Source organism: Aplysia californica, unplaced genomic scaffold (assembly GCF_000002075.1).
Source record: "Aplysia californica isolate F4 #8 unplaced genomic scaffold, AplCal3.0 scaffold00046, whole genome shotgun sequence".
NCBI classification, from domain to species: Eukaryota; Metazoa; Mollusca; class Gastropoda; order Aplysiida; family Aplysiidae; genus Aplysia; species Aplysia californica.
In genome coordinates, this window is record NW_004797316.1 from 2,003,508 (window position 1) to 2,020,671 (window position 17,164).

Genomic DNA, 17,164 nt, shown 5'->3' on the forward strand with positions numbered 1-17,164 from the left:
GAAACGGAAGCGGCCGGCTACGGCCATTATGGTACTGAGTGGGTTAAATTAAAGGTGACAGGAAAAGGAATATTCAAATTACAAGCAGAGTGGGTCTGATGCCTTAACATGTAATAAAGAACAATATGTGAAGCATCATTGTGAAATCAGGCACTCGTCAAAATAATGAAATCCATGAAATCAACATTTTTCTGCTGGTTTGGTGATTTTTTATCAAATTTTCATTTTTGGGTTCTACATCTTTGATGTCCATTTTAAAACACCTTTCTGTGTTGATTTCACGAAAAAGTTGATTGAACGCACAAAAAAAATGTACATTTTCAGTTTCCAAAGACCCTCAAGCTATGGAAGTCTCACTGTCAAGAGCGAAATGCTCGCAGCTGAAGGGATTTGAAAACAACAACAACAACATGGAAGTCTCAATATTTTGGTAGCCATTTTCTTGCTAATTTTACCTCTGAAACCAGGAGACTCCCACCTCCTTCAATGGCAAATATCTTCACTATTTTTCAAGATAGATGGGTATTTGTTTCATCGAAATCAAGACAAATGAACAATCTTTATGATGAAACCAATAAGGCCACACGCCCAAAAAATTGACGAACGTCCGAATCCAATGAGTTGAGACACATATGCATAACATTATTTTTTCTCCATTTTATTTTTTAGAGGTTCCAACACACATTCCTAAGGTCGTGTTCAGAACTTTGTTTCTCATTTCTTATACTTTTCTCTTTTCAATTTCTGTTCCAATCAAAGATACATAACTAATCGTAGTTGGATTTTAGTTTTCCATGCAATACACATGATAATTCTAACATTACCGTACATTTTATCCATGACTATGACTTTCTGCAAAAGTCTTGCATAGGTATTTCTTTGCTATGAATATAGTTTCTTCTCATATTCTCAACTTGAATTAGGATGTAGAGACCTCTATAGTTTTACTCCATATGTTGTTCATGTGTGTCAAATACAGAGCCAGCTGATGTAGTGACTTTTTTCACTCGAACAAATTGACAACGAACAACAATAACAAAAAGTAATTACACCTTCATAATTAGAGAATTAATAGCGTCTATAATAATGCCCATGATAACATGTATAATAATCATCTTTACAAATAAGGACAAAATAGAAGAAAAAGCAAAACAAGAAGAATCATGAGGAGATGAGGGAGAAGAAGAGTAGTAGACCCCAGAGCCAGAACATAGAGATAGAACCTAATCATTCTTAAAGCAGAGTTCTAATATTAGCCATTAACTTTAAACAAGCGTATGCCAACACAGTTTATGGCACTGGAATGTGTTATCTTTCACTCTAGGTAACCCTGACTGGTCACAAGGAGAACTGTCCTTTCATAGTGATGACAGAATGTCCCATGATGGTCACTCGATCTTTTCCGACGGTCAACCAAAGATCACCTCCACGTGAAGAGCACTGGCGTACTGAAAGACACAGAATGTAAAACTGAAAACCACTCAACATTGAATCTCTTTCTTTATGATCATAGATGTTCATAGAAAATCCTTACTGGATCCTGTGGTGTAATGATTACACTCTTCATCTTGTATGCAAAAGATTTGAGACTGAATCCCACATGAAGAAAAAATGTAAATGAATATTCCTGTCTACCTGATGGGAAATATTCCATAAAGCCCTGAATGGCCCTGTCATGTAGGCTCAAAGCAGTCTGCAGGAAAAGAATGAATAAAATTGAGCCGTTGGTGCTCTGAAACATTTATAATCAGAATGTCACTGTAAAAAGTGTGGACACAATGTACTGAGGGGGGGAGTGTTTTACAGAGCTCACACAACTGCATAAGGTGTTATGAGCATGTGGGACACATTAATCTTTTTTAGTTGGAAGGTGTAAGAAGCAATTCAGAAACAATTTGGGTTTCAATATTAAAGAAGAACAAGTCTACATCCATCTGTGTCACAACAGCCAACAAACTGAGAAAAAGTATAAGCCCGAGAGGACGAACACAGATTACTCAAAATCACACATCCGCCAAACTGCCTGCGGTCCCGGTTTTTTTCTTTCTTATCTTTGCAAGAAAATTACGCTAAGATCAAACACAAACACGGAATAGTCAAACTAATTACGCCGCCGTAGAGGTCCAAAGTCAGTGTCCTTTGAGGTGCACTTGAGACCAAATAATGATAAGAAGAAGAAGAAAAACAAAAAAAGGCAAAGTCGGTAAAATATCGCCCCCCAGAAGCAGCTATGCAATTTTTTAGAACGTTACTCAACACGCATGCCCTCAGTGTCAGCTTAGGTCCTAGGCCTAGCCTGGCTTGTGTGGGCGAGAGGAGGGGTTTTGCATCACATGATCGGCCGCCCCACCCCTCTTTGCAAAGGACTGCGTGCTTGGTGGGAGAGATGGGGTAGGGCTGCATTGTTTCATCATCGCAAATGTTTATTACTGTTGCGATATGCTTATTTCATCAAATTGTTAATGTTCTGAAAAATTTGAAAAGGCAGCGTTCGATTGGTGCAGACTAATGACCGCTCACACTGACCCACACGACTAAACTGTCTTGGTACCAGCAGGCTCATTACCGACTGAACTCGAAAGCGTTGCTCATCGAGTTTCTCATTCTCAATCTCTCAAGTTAATAGGCATAGATCTAACCTATCTGATCTTAGACAATGGCCGAAAAAAGAAAAATCTCTGTTCCGACCCAATCTTTGTTGCTTGCCTTGATTCTCTGACACAGCCGATGCCATAACGCTATTCACGTCATATCCCTCGAACTACGGTACCGAGGCCGGTCCCAACAAATTCGAGCAATCCGAGTTATACTTTATAAAGACAATAGTGAACAAGCAACATAACAACCTACCACATCCTTAATTCTACATTACGTGACATCAATTTTGAAAGTTGATCAGCAGGCAAGTGGACTACGCTGGACTTTTAAGACAAATAAGTTGATAATGAGAAAGTTAAAGATGAGCTGACCTCGCAGCTTTCTTTGTATTTGTATTTCTAAAAAAAGAGGGTCCAGTCACCAGAAGTACTAAAACCAAATTTGTGAAAAAGTCAGGGTGAGTAACATCATGGTTCCTTTGCATTCGATTAAAGGATTAAAAGGACATAACACAAAAAATAACTTACTACCTTGCTACTTTTGATTATGGAAAAAATTTATTAGCCAAGGCTACAAAAGAGAAGAACCTACACATTTTTACAAGTAAGTGAACAACTTACCATACAGATCGGTTTTTCCTAACTGTTTTGACCAGTAGCCACAATTCACAGTATGCCATGCCCCTGGAAACAGAAGACAAAAAACCCCCATCATCTTAGCTCCCTAAGGTAAGATAATAACTTTTTAAAATCTATTTTTGTAACAATTTCTCACTTGATTAGAAACAAAAATAAGTAATTTTGAAGGCAGGCTCCCACACTGTGGAGTTTCAGAGATTCCATTTTAGCTAGACTTGAAATTTCAGTTAACAGATTGGCAAGAATGAGAGCGGGAAATTGAACAATATATTTGGACAGAGAAAAGATGCCATTTCAACACTGGAATGAGAGATTAGCAGGATGGATCAAATTCTGCACCTAAGTGTGAGGTGGTGTAAATCCAGCACTCCACACGAGGAAGATCAGGTTTAAGACTCTAGAAAGCACTGGTGACCAGGGCTCCAAGAGCATAATGTACAAAATTTTGTGTCAGCATCAAAACATGACTTGCAGCTATCGTTTTGACAGGCAGTTAAAAAAGTATCCTCAGACTCAAAACTGTTTAAATAAATAATTTGTTGAATCAGTATGCTGTAAATAACTCAACCAAGGATGGTCCCAAACCCGGATGGGAAAGAAGTAGGGTTGGGTGAGAGGATAGCTAGGCCTACCCCCCCTATAAAACAACCCAAGCTACAGAAAAGTTAACAAAAGAATAAAATGAATCTGAAATCTGTAAGGAAAAAGAAAGAGAGTTTTAGTTTAAGTAGAGGTTTTATAGCGCTCGCGACTGCATAAGGTCATGTGAGCGCCAGAAGATTAGAGGTGTTACAAGAGAGTAACAAACATAAAAAAGAAGAAGGGGAGATAAGGACGATAGATGTTTCATAGGAAAAAAGAAGCAAATCACACCAGAGCACCCATCAACCACCCACAAAAAAGAGTCTGACCAAAGAACATATAGTGCCGAAAGGTGCCAGGGGATAAAAGAGGGTTGAGACAGCTGTAGAAACTGGCCCAGCATAGAGATGACTGGAGAGCTCTTGGGGGCAGCTCATGTCCAAGGTGGGACCACAGGCAATGATGATGATGCTGTAAATGTTAAAACCTGGAAGACCTGAGCACAGACAGCTCTTCTATTACCTGTACTGATATTTACAACATTGAATTTTTATAATGGGGTGCATCTACTCCAATATACCTAAAGCAGACCAATTGTCTGGCAGTCTGCGACAAGAAAATGCCTTGCATACCACAAGTCACTGACTTTTAGTTTACATTGAGCAAACACTATTTTAAATTTTATTTTGTAAAAAACAGAGAGGTAATTGTAATAATGGTAATGTTAATGTGAAAAGAAATAGAACGAGAACAAGAAAACTTGTCCATAGTGTCAACCAAGCACCCATTCTGTTTCAACTGAAGGCGATGCTGTCAAAGTTGAAGCAAGACAAACTTGACATGTGTATATATGAGACGAACAAGAGGCAACATACCACACACACACGGCAAAGGTAACAATAGTAACATTTAAAAAAGACGAAATTGCTGACTACGACAATCTTTTGTCAGGTGGGTGACAGACAACGTACCACACACAGGATCCTCTAGCACCCCTTGCCATGGGGTGAAAAAGCGGGACACAAAGTCATACACCTGACCTTCCTTGTTCACACAGCCATTGTCCCTTGAGCCTTTCACAGTGACCCCCAATCCATGAAAGTTTTCCTTGCTGTAGGCCGACACCATGAGCTCAGATGGGGGATTCAGTTTCTCCAGCGTCTCTCTGAGATATATAGCATGTTTGAGGTTTGTATCCTTTTCAACATTGTGAAGGTAAAACTGACTCAGCATATAGTCTAATCTGAAATATCTGTAAAGCCATAGATCTTTTCAACTTTTTCTAACCAAAAACTTCTCAAGGGGGTATTTGTCATGGAAAAGTGATGTGTGTATATCAGACATCTGTCAAAAATCAACTACAGTCAACCTTATCCAAGACGATGACCAGCTATCGAGGAGAAAAGCGGTTGACTAACTGATTTAGACAGACGGCCGTCTAGGACAGTGTTGTTATGATTTCTTTCTGTAAGGGTGATTGTCTTGGGCAAGTGGTTGTTTGAGCAAGTTCCACTGTATCTGGTGAACATCCGAATGACATACATCATGTAAATCACAAGGTCAAGCTCTGAAGCGTATAGATCTAAACTTAGGCTTTCTGAGTATAAGGCCACATATCCCAGAGAGGTGGCTTCAGCACTGAGGGCCGGTCCCTAGACGCTCGGAGTAAGAACATTGGCCGACCTTGTTCTCAGTCGGGCGAACGTAGATCAGTGCGCAAAACGGCGATAGACAAATGCGCTTAAACGGGCGATGGAACATTCTTGCTTGTACAGGCCACACACAGAGCCGGGTGGTTCCAGCATTGATGACCTGTTACTCCGGGTTACATCCACAGTGAACAAGGAATAGGATCAATGCGAAAAGTGGTGCAGTGATAGACAAATCTGAAAGGGGTGCTGGAGCATTCTCGCTGTGTAGACCAGACTAGTGTGTAGTTTTTTGTAGTGTAATAAAAGTCTAGTCTAATGGCCAGTCTCCCAGTCTCTGCATTGTTATCATTGCTCTTGGATGTGCACATTCTTATTTTCGTTAGGATTTACTATTACAATTTCTACACTTTCCTCAGTTCTGAGGATTAAACTTGTGTGTATATATATTGAGTGTTTTAGTGTTGAGCAAGATTCAACTTTTATTTCATCTTGACCTTGAATGTGACGGTGAAAAAGTTTACGGCTGGTATACATTGTGATTGCCAGAGACATGGTAAGAAAGCGTTGCATGTGGGGCTGTAAAAAGTGGCCAGCCAAAAAGCAGACAGCAAAATAAAAATATTATAGATTTCCAAACTGGGTGGTTGGTGGGCACTCTAGTATACTTTGTCCCTTCCTTCCTATCACACACCTATCTGCGTACTCTTCTCTTTTACTTTGTATGTTACTCTCCAGTAACATGATCTCTAATTTTTGGCACTTATACGAGTTCTGAGTTGCTGGTGCTGTACAACTCTTATTGAAACTAAGGTTTTCAAAGGATTTGGAACAAAAGAGTGAAAGGGTGTCAAAAGTATCCTAATAAATTAATCTACATGTATGTATTATGTACTTACTACAACAGCAGAAAATGTAACTGACTGAAATGGTAATTTGCTCTCATGCATTTCCCACCAGAAGAATCAAATTATTTGGCACGGGTGGGACAGTTTATGGTGCCCTCAGATGCTCTTTGAGAGCCTTCATAAAAAAAAAAAATTCAATATCATTTTATTTCAAGATGCACCACCGGTATGACCATATTATGTTGTGACTCGCCAGCACCGAAGAAGAGAGCAAAGAACTACAGAAAGTTCAGTTCGTTGTTGTTGTTTTCAAATCCCTTTAGCTGCGAGCTTCTTTTTCTAAGTCTAAAGCTATTGATGTTGATGAAATGAACATATTCAATCAAAGAAAGGGTTGCTTTCAAATTCGAGCTCTTTCAGCAAAAGCTAAATTTAAAATGACAACCATCTGCAATCTTGCAATAATAACACAACATTTGTATTGCTCAGCGGAGCTCGAGGTGGTCCCTTTCTTTGTCTATGCATTTTATTGTTATTTACCACACTCATGACAAAGTGCCACTTTAGACAGTTAGAACTTACTTTAATAATATAGCATTAATCGTGAGATGGGTTACATTTTCTTACTCTTGTCTTCTGTGACTTTATATTGTTAGTCTACCTGCTTGTTTGTTTTTTTGTTCCTTTTCATAAACATATGAATATGAAAAATTGTGCAGACACCGACTATTGGTGATTTTGTGGGGCTTTTCAGGCATTTTTCATATTGATATCGTTATTACTAAGGGTGCGATTATGTCATTGGCTAGTATCTTTGATGAAGAGATTATCTCAACAAAGTATCTCGAAGAGCGAAAGACATATGAAGTGATAAACTTCAAAGTTGTCATCATGATGTACAAATAGCAACTTTATTTATTATAGGTAACAGATTGCTTTCATTATCTACAGCTAATTGGATTGAGTCAATTAATCTTCTTTCCTAGGAGCTAAATATATCAAAAGTGGTAGTATTATGAGGAAGATGTCTCTTATTTCTGTTGCAACTAAAGATGTGATTTTCCTTTGTTATACGAGTGAGTAAGAACAAACAACAAATAAAAATGCATTGAATTTAAGTTAAGTAAGGCTAATTGTCGGCCAAAGTAGTGAGCACAAGTGAGAATGCTCCATCACCCGTTCAGCACATTTGTCTATCCCCGCTTTTCTAATCAATACTAAGTATACCGCTTTACTATGCATTTGAATGTCAAGGCCCCAAGATCTGGAAAGCTTTGCCAAGTACTTTAAGATCTTCAAGGGAGATCAAAACTTTTGATTCATTCAAATGTCAGCTGCAGTCATTCTTGTTTTTAAATAAATAAGATGAATGTTTGGAGTGATTTTCTTTTAGTCAGAACATGTTTTATGTTACTGTTGTACATTGTACTGTATTGCAAAGCTCTCAGAGCCTGTGTACATTAATCAGGGTTGAACATTATATAAATGTGATTTATTATTATTATTATCTTCGTTCACGTCACTGAGAACCGGCCTGGCCCTCAATGCTGAAGCCACCTATCTGGGATATGCCACCTGATACTCAGCTAGATCTAAACCATTTCAATAAAACGTCTATTGTAATGTTTTCTTTCTTAAGCTATGGACTTCTGATACAGGGGTGAGAAACAGCTCTTTTCTGCCATTCAATGTATTTCAGCTAATTCTCAAGAAAGTGAAACTCTTAAATTCAAGAAAACAAAATTACTTGACCTTCAGATGAGAAAATTAAATGAGGAGAAAGAAAGGACCAACCTGGAAACTTCATCCTTTAGCCGGACCAACAGCATTCCTATTTCGCTGACTTCAACATCCTGGATCAGGTCAAGGCTACCAACTGTGACCTAACAGTAGTAAAAATTAATACTTCAGAGGCATTTTTCAAAACAAAATAAAGCAAAACACACAGAAATCACCCTTTGGTTCCTTGTCTTTCTCTGCTTTCAACAAAATGTTACTTGTTTAAGACGCAGGACCTACCTCAGACCTACCTCCCATCTCTGTTATCATCCTTCTCCTCTCCCCCATTCCCCCTCATCTTTTATCTAGGATCAAATTTTCTAATAATAGACATAGGTATGAACGATATCTACTGCTTATTTCATCCTCAATTAAGAACTTTAAAAGGAAAAAAACAAACAGCAAAATTTCAACAGCTATCGCATCAATGGTGTAAGTCTATATTGACAATAACTGAAATGTTATAAGGTCACATAAAGATTTTTCCCCCCCATGATGCTCCAAATATCTAGGAACAGAATATATCGTCATCTAATCCATAGCAATGTTTATCATGGTAGTTTAAAAAGGGAGCTGTACAAAAACTGCCGAGCAAAATTTTAGAACACCGTTGCAATTTTTTGCACTGTACAGAGGTCAATATCACCCTTAGAGACAGAAAGATTACGAGTATATGAATGGATGTGCAAATGTTAGGGGATTTTATTCACTTTTCCAGTAAAAGAAGGGAAAGTGAAAATGTTCAGAGTTCAACACTTTCCATGACTTATGAACAAAGATTAATTTACCTCTAACAGCTTTCTGACTTCTTCTTGACTCTGTGAAATAGAAAAAGTGTCTGTATAAAAATAACAGACCTAACAGCAACAACAGTGCCTTTTTTTCATTACAAAAAGTGGGCTTTGGTAATCTCCCCCAGCCTGATACTTACATAGCAAGTAGGGTAATTCATAGTCATTGGGGAGTCACTAAGTACGCACTCCATACAACTACAAATGTATAAATAGACGAAAAAAAATATGGCATACACATACCAATATTGTAACAAATTGCAAACATAGCAGTGAAGACAAACCTTGATCTATGTATCACTGTTTGAAACATTCTTCACTTATGTGACAAAACCTTACATTTGTCACTAGTTGTTTTATTTTTATCACAATCTGCTGGTTCTTTTGCTACCCTTCAACTTTGGCAACTCTAAGACAGAATGCACAAAACTAAACAAGCCATTCGATTCAGAAGCATACATTAAAAAATAGTCAATAAGAGAAGAGAATACAAATCATCATTATTACCATTCACCCTTACATCTCTCATAGGCTACTTGCTAGTTGAACATATCAATCATCAAATAGGTTGTTGTCAGTATGAATACTCAGTAAGCTAACTATCTAGACAGCAAGTTTTCACAAGATGAACCCGCCTACGAACAGAACATATACAGCTCAACTTCCACCTGAACAGAATAAACCCGGAACTTCCCCCAATGTATCCCTTGTGTGACTATGCATATGAGACTGTGTATCATCACCTGTTCCACTGCACAGCCCTAAATGACATCAGAGCTACCCTTCTCCCTCCGAGACCTAACATTGACAACACACTCTATGGAACTTAACAGCAACTGCAGCAAACCTGCACTTATCACTACATGGCATTGGACAGAAGGGCGAGAGCCCAGCTGTTGCTGGATCGATAACAACAACAACAACAACAACACAAGATGAACATGATGTCAAGTAAAGAAATCACAGAATTACTAAATGCAATACTGTAACTGTAAACTAAAATTTACCATGGGTGTTGATGGGTTCATAGGAAAGCTCATGGAAATTCTATCGTTGCTGGCACAAGCCACGTTGAGTAGACCACTCTTGCAGGAAAATTCGATCTGCTCATTTGTGTTTCCTGAAGGTCATGATGTATACAGTTGAAAGTTACAGTGTACCATATAAACACAAGGAGGCACAAAATAACACAAACATATACAAAAGAGTCTTGCGAGAAACACAAACAAATTTGATACGTATCAAATCTCTTTCCATTTTAATATCAACAGTCATAAGACCTGACATAAAAACTTTGAGTTGATGACACAATTCGTTTCAAAACTCTTTTAAAACAAAGTGCTTGAACTTACTTATCATATACATTTTAAAATACTGCACTGCATGTTTCTTCATTAGCAGCAATAAGAATCATTCAAGCAATCAGAGAGCATGTACTTGCAAATGATATCTTTCAAAACAGGGTTTTAAAAAAATCAGACAGAAAATTAGTCGCTAGAAGAAGTGCTTGTATTGTTTATATTGTCCAAACTTGAGATTAAACTCAACTGGAACCCCAACACTAAAACATCAGAATGGTATTCAATATGACAGTATATCTGAAAACTTTTTAAAGATTCCTCTACTTACCCACAGCATTGAAAATGACAGCAGAAGCTGCCATTGTGCCATGACCACAAAGGGGGATCTCCTTGGTAGTTGTGAACCATCGTAGGCCGAACTTTGAGGCTAAAAAGGTAAAATAATTTTTTTTCTAGAAATAATCCCTCTCAACATAGAAAGACTTTATATCAATACCATTACCACTGATCTCTTCTACATCCAAAGCCCAGTAACATTAAGGAGAAGGTAAGAATATATTCATAATGGTATATATGATATATGTGTCACGACGCAGAGTGGAATCAAGCGCTCGTCAATTTTAGAGTATATTTATTATATTATGGCGTTTTGGTATCCTCTTAAAGCCTATTCATTTGCCTTACTTTTGGTGAAAACAATATCAATTTATGTAAAATAGAAGTCAAAATATTTGTTATTAAGAGAGGTGAGGGTCACCAGGTTTCAGAGGTAAAATAAAAATTAGTGAGAAAATGGCCGCCAAAAATGAGTTATTTCCTTATCTTAAGAGTCAGTGGGGACAGAAAATGTATATTTCTTTGTGCCTTTATTTAATCAACATTTTTCAGTAAAATCCACACAGAAATGTGTTATTTAATGGGCATTAAAGGTGCTGAGCCAAAAAATGAAAATCGATAGAAATTTCCAAACTGGTGGAAAAATGCCTATTTCTCCGATGTTATTATTTTGACGAGCGCCTGATTCCACCACAATGCCTCACATATAGAAACACATAAGAGCATCTCGTAAAAATCAAGATACATTGGAACCTGCCAGGACCATTGTAGGGGAGAAAAGTGGTCATCATAGGTGGTCCTCTTGAACAGTGTTATTACATATTAGATAAAAAAATCCAAGGGAGAAGATGTAAGTGGTCGTTTTCAATGGTAATTGTCTTGGATAGGTGGTCATTAGAATACATGAATCAATACAGATAGATATAATATGATTGATGAAACTTTGACTGAAAGAGGTTTCACAAACAAAAAACAAGTACCGTGCAGCAAGTGTAACCTACAACATGTCAGAACACAAAATAAAAAATTCAACACTCTGCTTTGGCGTTTTATATATAATGAATGACATAACTAAGCAACATTGAAACAGCTCATTTATTATCTTATAATTGGATAAAATATTTGGGACAAAAAAGGGGTACAAAAAAGGCCCATCACCTTCTGAATTTATCTAAAACCAAGTTGAATGAGGTCAAGTTGCAATACAGTTGCACAGCATCCAATATGTATGTGAAGTGACATTTTACTTTCAGAAGACACTTACTTGCAGTAAAATCTCCATTGTTTGATACAATAAAAGCTGTGACGGGTAAATTCAATTCTGCAGCAATGTTCTGGTGTTCTCTGTCACTAAGCTGTTGTGCCTGAGAGAAAAATAAGTACCAATACAACATATAATTACTTATTACATGATGCAAACGTATATTTCCTGACTGTAACGGTAGCCAAAGGCCTACAGATTGTGGACTTCATGGCCCTATACTAATTTTTTGTTTTTATTGCTCCCAAAGAAGAAAACAGTTTAAAAAATTCAAGAAACTAAATTAGCCTGAGCTGCAATAACTACGAAAAAAACTATGATTCAGCCACAAATATTTGCTTAAAATAAATCCTCAAATTAAAAGATAAATTTATGTATATATTTGTCCCCATATAGGTATAATATTATAGTGAGGTGCAAAAAAAAAAGCGAATTTTTTATGTTGTTGTAATCGCCCAATGCTGAGTTCATAGTTGTGTGATGTGAACTCATATCACTCAACACTTGCCTCGAGCGTCTTGATTGGACATTTTTGAGTATCGCAAAGATGTCATTGGCTGCGTAAGCAATACACAACTCACGAGTTATCACTCACCACTGGGACACATTTGCAACTTGTTGTCAGTGGTGAGTTTATGCTCACTCAGTCCTGGGGGTATGCCTATAAAATCCGCGCCTCGAAGTGTTGCATTCATATCGAAACAGACGAGCTACAGACATGCCAAGGTTATCAAGGGAAAACAGAGAAAGAGCTGTCGGGCGACTGGCGGCACAGGTGTCCCAGGTTTTTGGTGTCCACCCAAGCACCATTTATCACCTTCGGAACCGATTACAAGCGACAGCGACCAAGGCAGATCGACCAAGAAGCGGAAGACCAAGGGGGACAACTCTGGCCCATGATTGTGCCATCATTCGTCGGCACCGCCGCGATCCGTTTCTGCCGGGTGCAGAGACTGCAAGAACAATCATGGGAACGACTGGAAGCAAACTTAGCTGCTGGACTGTGCCACGGAGGTTAGTGACTGCCGGTCTTCACTGCAGGCGTCCTTACCAGGGAGCTGTCCTATCACCAAGGCATCTACAGCAACGGATACAGTGGGCACAGGCACACGTCAACTGGCAGAACGCACAGTGGAGGAGAGTCCTCTTCAGTGATGAAAGCAGGTTCTGCGTCGATCCAGTGAATGGCCGTGTCCGTGTGTGGCGTAGAGACACGACTCGCTATGACAACAATAACATTCTGGAGCGTGACCCCTGGGGAGGCGAGAGCGTGATGATATGGGGAACCATGGCGTTGAATCATAGAGTGGGACCTGTCATCTTCCAGAACATTGGTCCAGGACGTGGAAACGGCGTCACGGCTCAGCGCTACATTGCACAAGTCTTAGCACCTCATGTGGTGCCCTTTCTACAGAGCCATCCTAACTGCCTATATCAACAAGACAACGCACGACCACATACCGCACGTGCTACCCAGAACTTCTTGGCGCAGAACAATGTTAGTTTATTGGCACACCCACCTCGCTCACCTGACTTGAACCCTATTGAACATTTGTTGGACATGATCTAAAGACAGCTTAACCAGACGCAGCCACGGCCTCGAACAGCAGCCCAGTTGACTGCAACCATCATCCAGATCTTCGGTGGCATCCAAAATGGACAGATCAACCATTTGATTAACTCTATGAACAGAAGATGCCTCGCTATAATCGCTGCACATGGAGGCCATACGCGTTACTAAGTTTGCTCACCAAGGTCAAGGTCAACGTGAGCTCAGATGAACGTGCTGGAACCTCAGTTCATGTCAGCTATGTCACTCAAGAAGTGTGCAAAGTTTCAGCTAATAAACACAACAAATAACTTGAAACCTATGTGTTGTATTTTGTCAATCATTGTGTTGTAATAAAAATTCGCATTTCTTTTGCACCTCACAGTATATTATAAATTTTGCAACTATCCGTAAATTTTTTTGACCAACTGTGTAGAGCCCCTGCTTGGTCTCAGGGTTTGTGTGCTAGGGAGATGAAAAAAACCATGTTAAAATTAGTTGCAAAAAGTTTGCGAGGAACACAGCTTGTGGCATCATTATAAGCCTGGAAAATGTAACAACGGAAAACATTAATATTAATCAAAATATTACACAGCAATCAAAGATATAAAATTGCACTTTAGCCTGCTTTACATATATATATTACTTTAAGGGAAAGTTCTAGTGGCTATAAAATAGCATAGTCAGCAGCTAGCCCTGTGAGTTATAAAACACATTTGTAAAGGTGTTAAAAAGTTAGTTGGGAACCTAAAATGTTTTATTGTTTGCCTTTAGTGATAGGCCTACAGACCTGATCTCTGTCTCTCCTTCCCTGACTGTCCTGCATCCCATCATGTTTCTCTTGACTTCCATGACTTTTATATTATAAACACTCGTCCATCTATCCGATCTCTTGCCTTCTCAGGCAATAACTCAGGACACTTAATGCTACTACTACAGCCAACAATAAAAAGCCTAATAATAATATAATATTATATAATAGTATTATAATAAAACAATTGCATATATTTATAATAGCGCATTACATGCTCTACAGTTCCACTAAGCCCTTTTTAAAAACAAAATTATTCTATTATAATCATACCTTAGAGAACATTTTGAGCTCGTACTTTAAGGACTGAGTATCCTCCTCTTACGAAAGGACCTCGGGGGTAATGAATTTATAATTTATAGTCCAAGTGTAGAAGAGAAGGTTCACTGGGGTTCATAATAAATGCTGAGTGCAGACATTTAACAAAATTAAAATGAATAGATATAAATATAAATTTTAAAAAGAAAAGGAAAAGAATTTAGAAAATTGGGCCATTGTTGGACTTGGACATTGGGGGTAGGTAAGGATTTAGCCTAATAACGAAAGCCATTTAATAACGAAGTGCCTATTTTCTCCGAACACTTGGGATTTAATAAACTTGAACTCTATTTTTCCGAACGGTTTCTGGTCTTGAGTTCTGTTGGTTATTTCCGAGAGTTCGGCGTCATCTTTCATTCTGCCGTTCTGCGAGGACTGGTAACAAGCATTTTTTTTTCATCGAATTCAATTTCTAGAGCTAGAAATTTTTAGTCACTTTGTCTGAAAATTCAGATACTTGAATTATAGTTGGGGAAACGTTCCCAGACTAGACTTCATTTGGAAATGCATTCAAAAGGTAGGCCTACAGCGAAAAAACAAAACTGCTCGACTTTGGCAGTAACCTATTTTGCATATAGTTACCTAAATCTATTAACCAAAATCTGAATCACAAAAAAATCCCTCTGCATCCGCCCCCCTGTTCACTAGTCTCAGTATCTACATACATGGTAACCAGGCACCTAGTCTCAGTATCTACGTGTACACAGTAACCGGAAAGAAAATAAATCAATATTTGTCCTGTGCCTTCACTTGCTGAAAAAAAAGAAAGTCATACAAGCGTTTAGTCGGGCTAGCCATTGTGACCAGTCAGTGAACCTGCGCGTGTGCATCACATTGTGAGTACCGGTTGGGGTCACCAAAGTTCATTCAAAGTCTGTGCGCTGCGAAGTATTGGGCTCCGGAATGGGGGGATTATTGATTTTTTTAAAGGTACAGTCGGGGGAGGGGTGGGGATGAAGGCAACACCAGATGACAATTTCTGAACTTGGAGTTTTGAACTGCCCTGTTACCCTGTACGTGACACTGAGACTACATGCCCGGTTGCCGGTTACCGTGTAGGCTACGTCTATATTGAGGCTACATGCCCGGTTACCGTTTACGTGATACTGAGACTACATGCCCGGTTGCCGGTTACCGTGTACATAGACACTGATGCTAGGTGCCCGGTTACCGTGTACATAGACACTGTTTTTATAAAGCACCAGAACAAACTTTACAGACGGTCAATGTGACATGTCAACAGAGTAGAGATCCAAATCATTTACGAAGTGGCTAGCCGTACTTAAAATCTAGTAATTATTCAGGTTCAAATACATGCAAGTCAGTAAGGCACCTTTTGGTTTTGTCTGAAATACAAATACTTTAGGCTTTGCAAACTAAAAATTTCATTTACAATTCAGCCATCAATATATTAAGTACGGCTAGCCTGGCTGTCTACCCGTACTTAAGTACGGCTAGACTGCCAGTCTAGCCGTACTATCTTAGGCCCTATTAACATTAGAAAACCGGAGGTTTAAAATACATATGCACTGTCAATCATTAAGGCACCTGGTTTCGTCTCAAATGCAAATACTTTAGGTACTGCACACTAAAAATGTATATTTACAATTCAGTAGGCCTATTTTTTGTAAACGGTCAGTCTAGCCATCATTAAGAATAAGTACGGTCTATAGATCTAGATCTAGATCTAGATTCTAGATCTAGATTCTAGTACCGTACTGCCAGTCTAGCCGTCATTAAGTACAGCTAGCCTCTTCCAATCATTTAACATTAGGCCTAGTCTCATGGGAAACTCTGTGGGCAACTATAGGTAGATAGATCTATTGGCAGTAGGCTACAATGTGTGTGATTTACCTGGTCTGACGAAAGGAGGCATACAGCAGCTGGGTTGCCACCAAATACTTGGTCCGTGAAAGCATCCACCATGTAAATGGTGAATCCCTTTTTTTGTTCTGCAGACATCTTTGACTTCGACTTTGTCTTACTTTAAACAATAATTTATTTTAATTTACCAACAGAACATAGATTTAAGTCTCTTGACAAGTGAGGAAGTAACACCGAGTCACTCTTAGCTGCTTGATTCAGTCACTTATTATGAATCAGTAGATCTATGTCACATACACAGGGACTTTAGACCTCCTCGACTCCTTGACTTAACATGATAAAAACGAACACCCAAAACGAAAGTAGAGTTCCTGTGAACTTATTCCTTCCAATTTTTGGCAAAGTTATTCCCCTTTCAAAGTGAGCGGGTTGTAAAAAACTATGAATTCTTTCCAATGATTGACGTCTAGATTCTAGCATACTAGTTAAGGCCTACTAGAAATACGGAGACATTGACAGTGTGATGAGAATGCAGAAAAAAAACCCAGAGTCCCCCTCCCCCCGAAAAACAACAACAACAACCACCACCCACAAACAACAACAATCGAAAACAAAAACACGAAAAAAACCCCCCCAAAAAAAAACAAAAAAACTGGGCTCGAAACTCCACTGAAGGGCCTAAATGAGGAGTTTGTCCACAAAAATATTCTCTGTGTGCACGTAACGTAGCCTATTGCATCTTTTTGTATTCCTATGTGATAATATTTTTTTACATGAATATCTTTGCGCATCTGTTCAAGGTCCTTATAGATCTAGACCCCCATGTCTTTTTTCCCACATGTGTGTATGTGTGTGTGTGTGTGTGTGTGTGTGTGTGTG

At 38.7% G+C, this 17,164-nt stretch overlaps 1 protein-coding gene across 1 annotated transcript; it reads right to left on the reverse strand.

The window, feature by feature from the left end:
* Positions 1 to 706: 706 nt before the first annotated feature.
* On the reverse strand, positions 707 to 16,661 carry LOC101850938 (phenazine biosynthesis-like domain-containing protein). Its single transcript, XM_005092452.3, has 9 exons — positions 16,316 to 16,661; positions 11,787 to 11,886; positions 10,515 to 10,613; positions 9,893 to 10,005; positions 8,883 to 8,912; positions 8,110 to 8,198; positions 4,790 to 4,983; positions 3,219 to 3,281; positions 707 to 1,448 (listed from the first exon to the last, which is right to left on the reverse strand). Exons 1-9 carry the CDS (start codon positions 16,421 to 16,423, stop codon positions 1,339 to 1,341), a joined length of 906 nt encoding a protein of 301 aa, XP_005092509.1. The 5' UTR covers positions 16,424 to 16,661; the 3' UTR covers positions 707 to 1,338.
* Between the last annotated feature and the right edge of the window lie 503 nt (positions 16,662 to 17,164).

Bases quoted from the DNA above. Each gene is read 5' to 3' on its own strand.
- LOC101850938 (XM_005092452.3), bottom strand. From the start codon at position 16,423: ATGTCTGCAGAACAAAAAAAGGGATTCACCATTTACATGGTGGATGCT. The intron at 11,887-16,315 runs GTAAATCACACA...TTTTTCTCTCAG, and splicing joins GCCTCCTTTCGTCAGACCAG to GCACAACAGCTTAGTGACAG. The intron at 8,199-8,882 runs GTAAATTAATCT...TACTACTGTTAG, and splicing joins AAGTCAGAAAGCTGTTAGAG to GTCACAGTTGGTAGCCTTGA.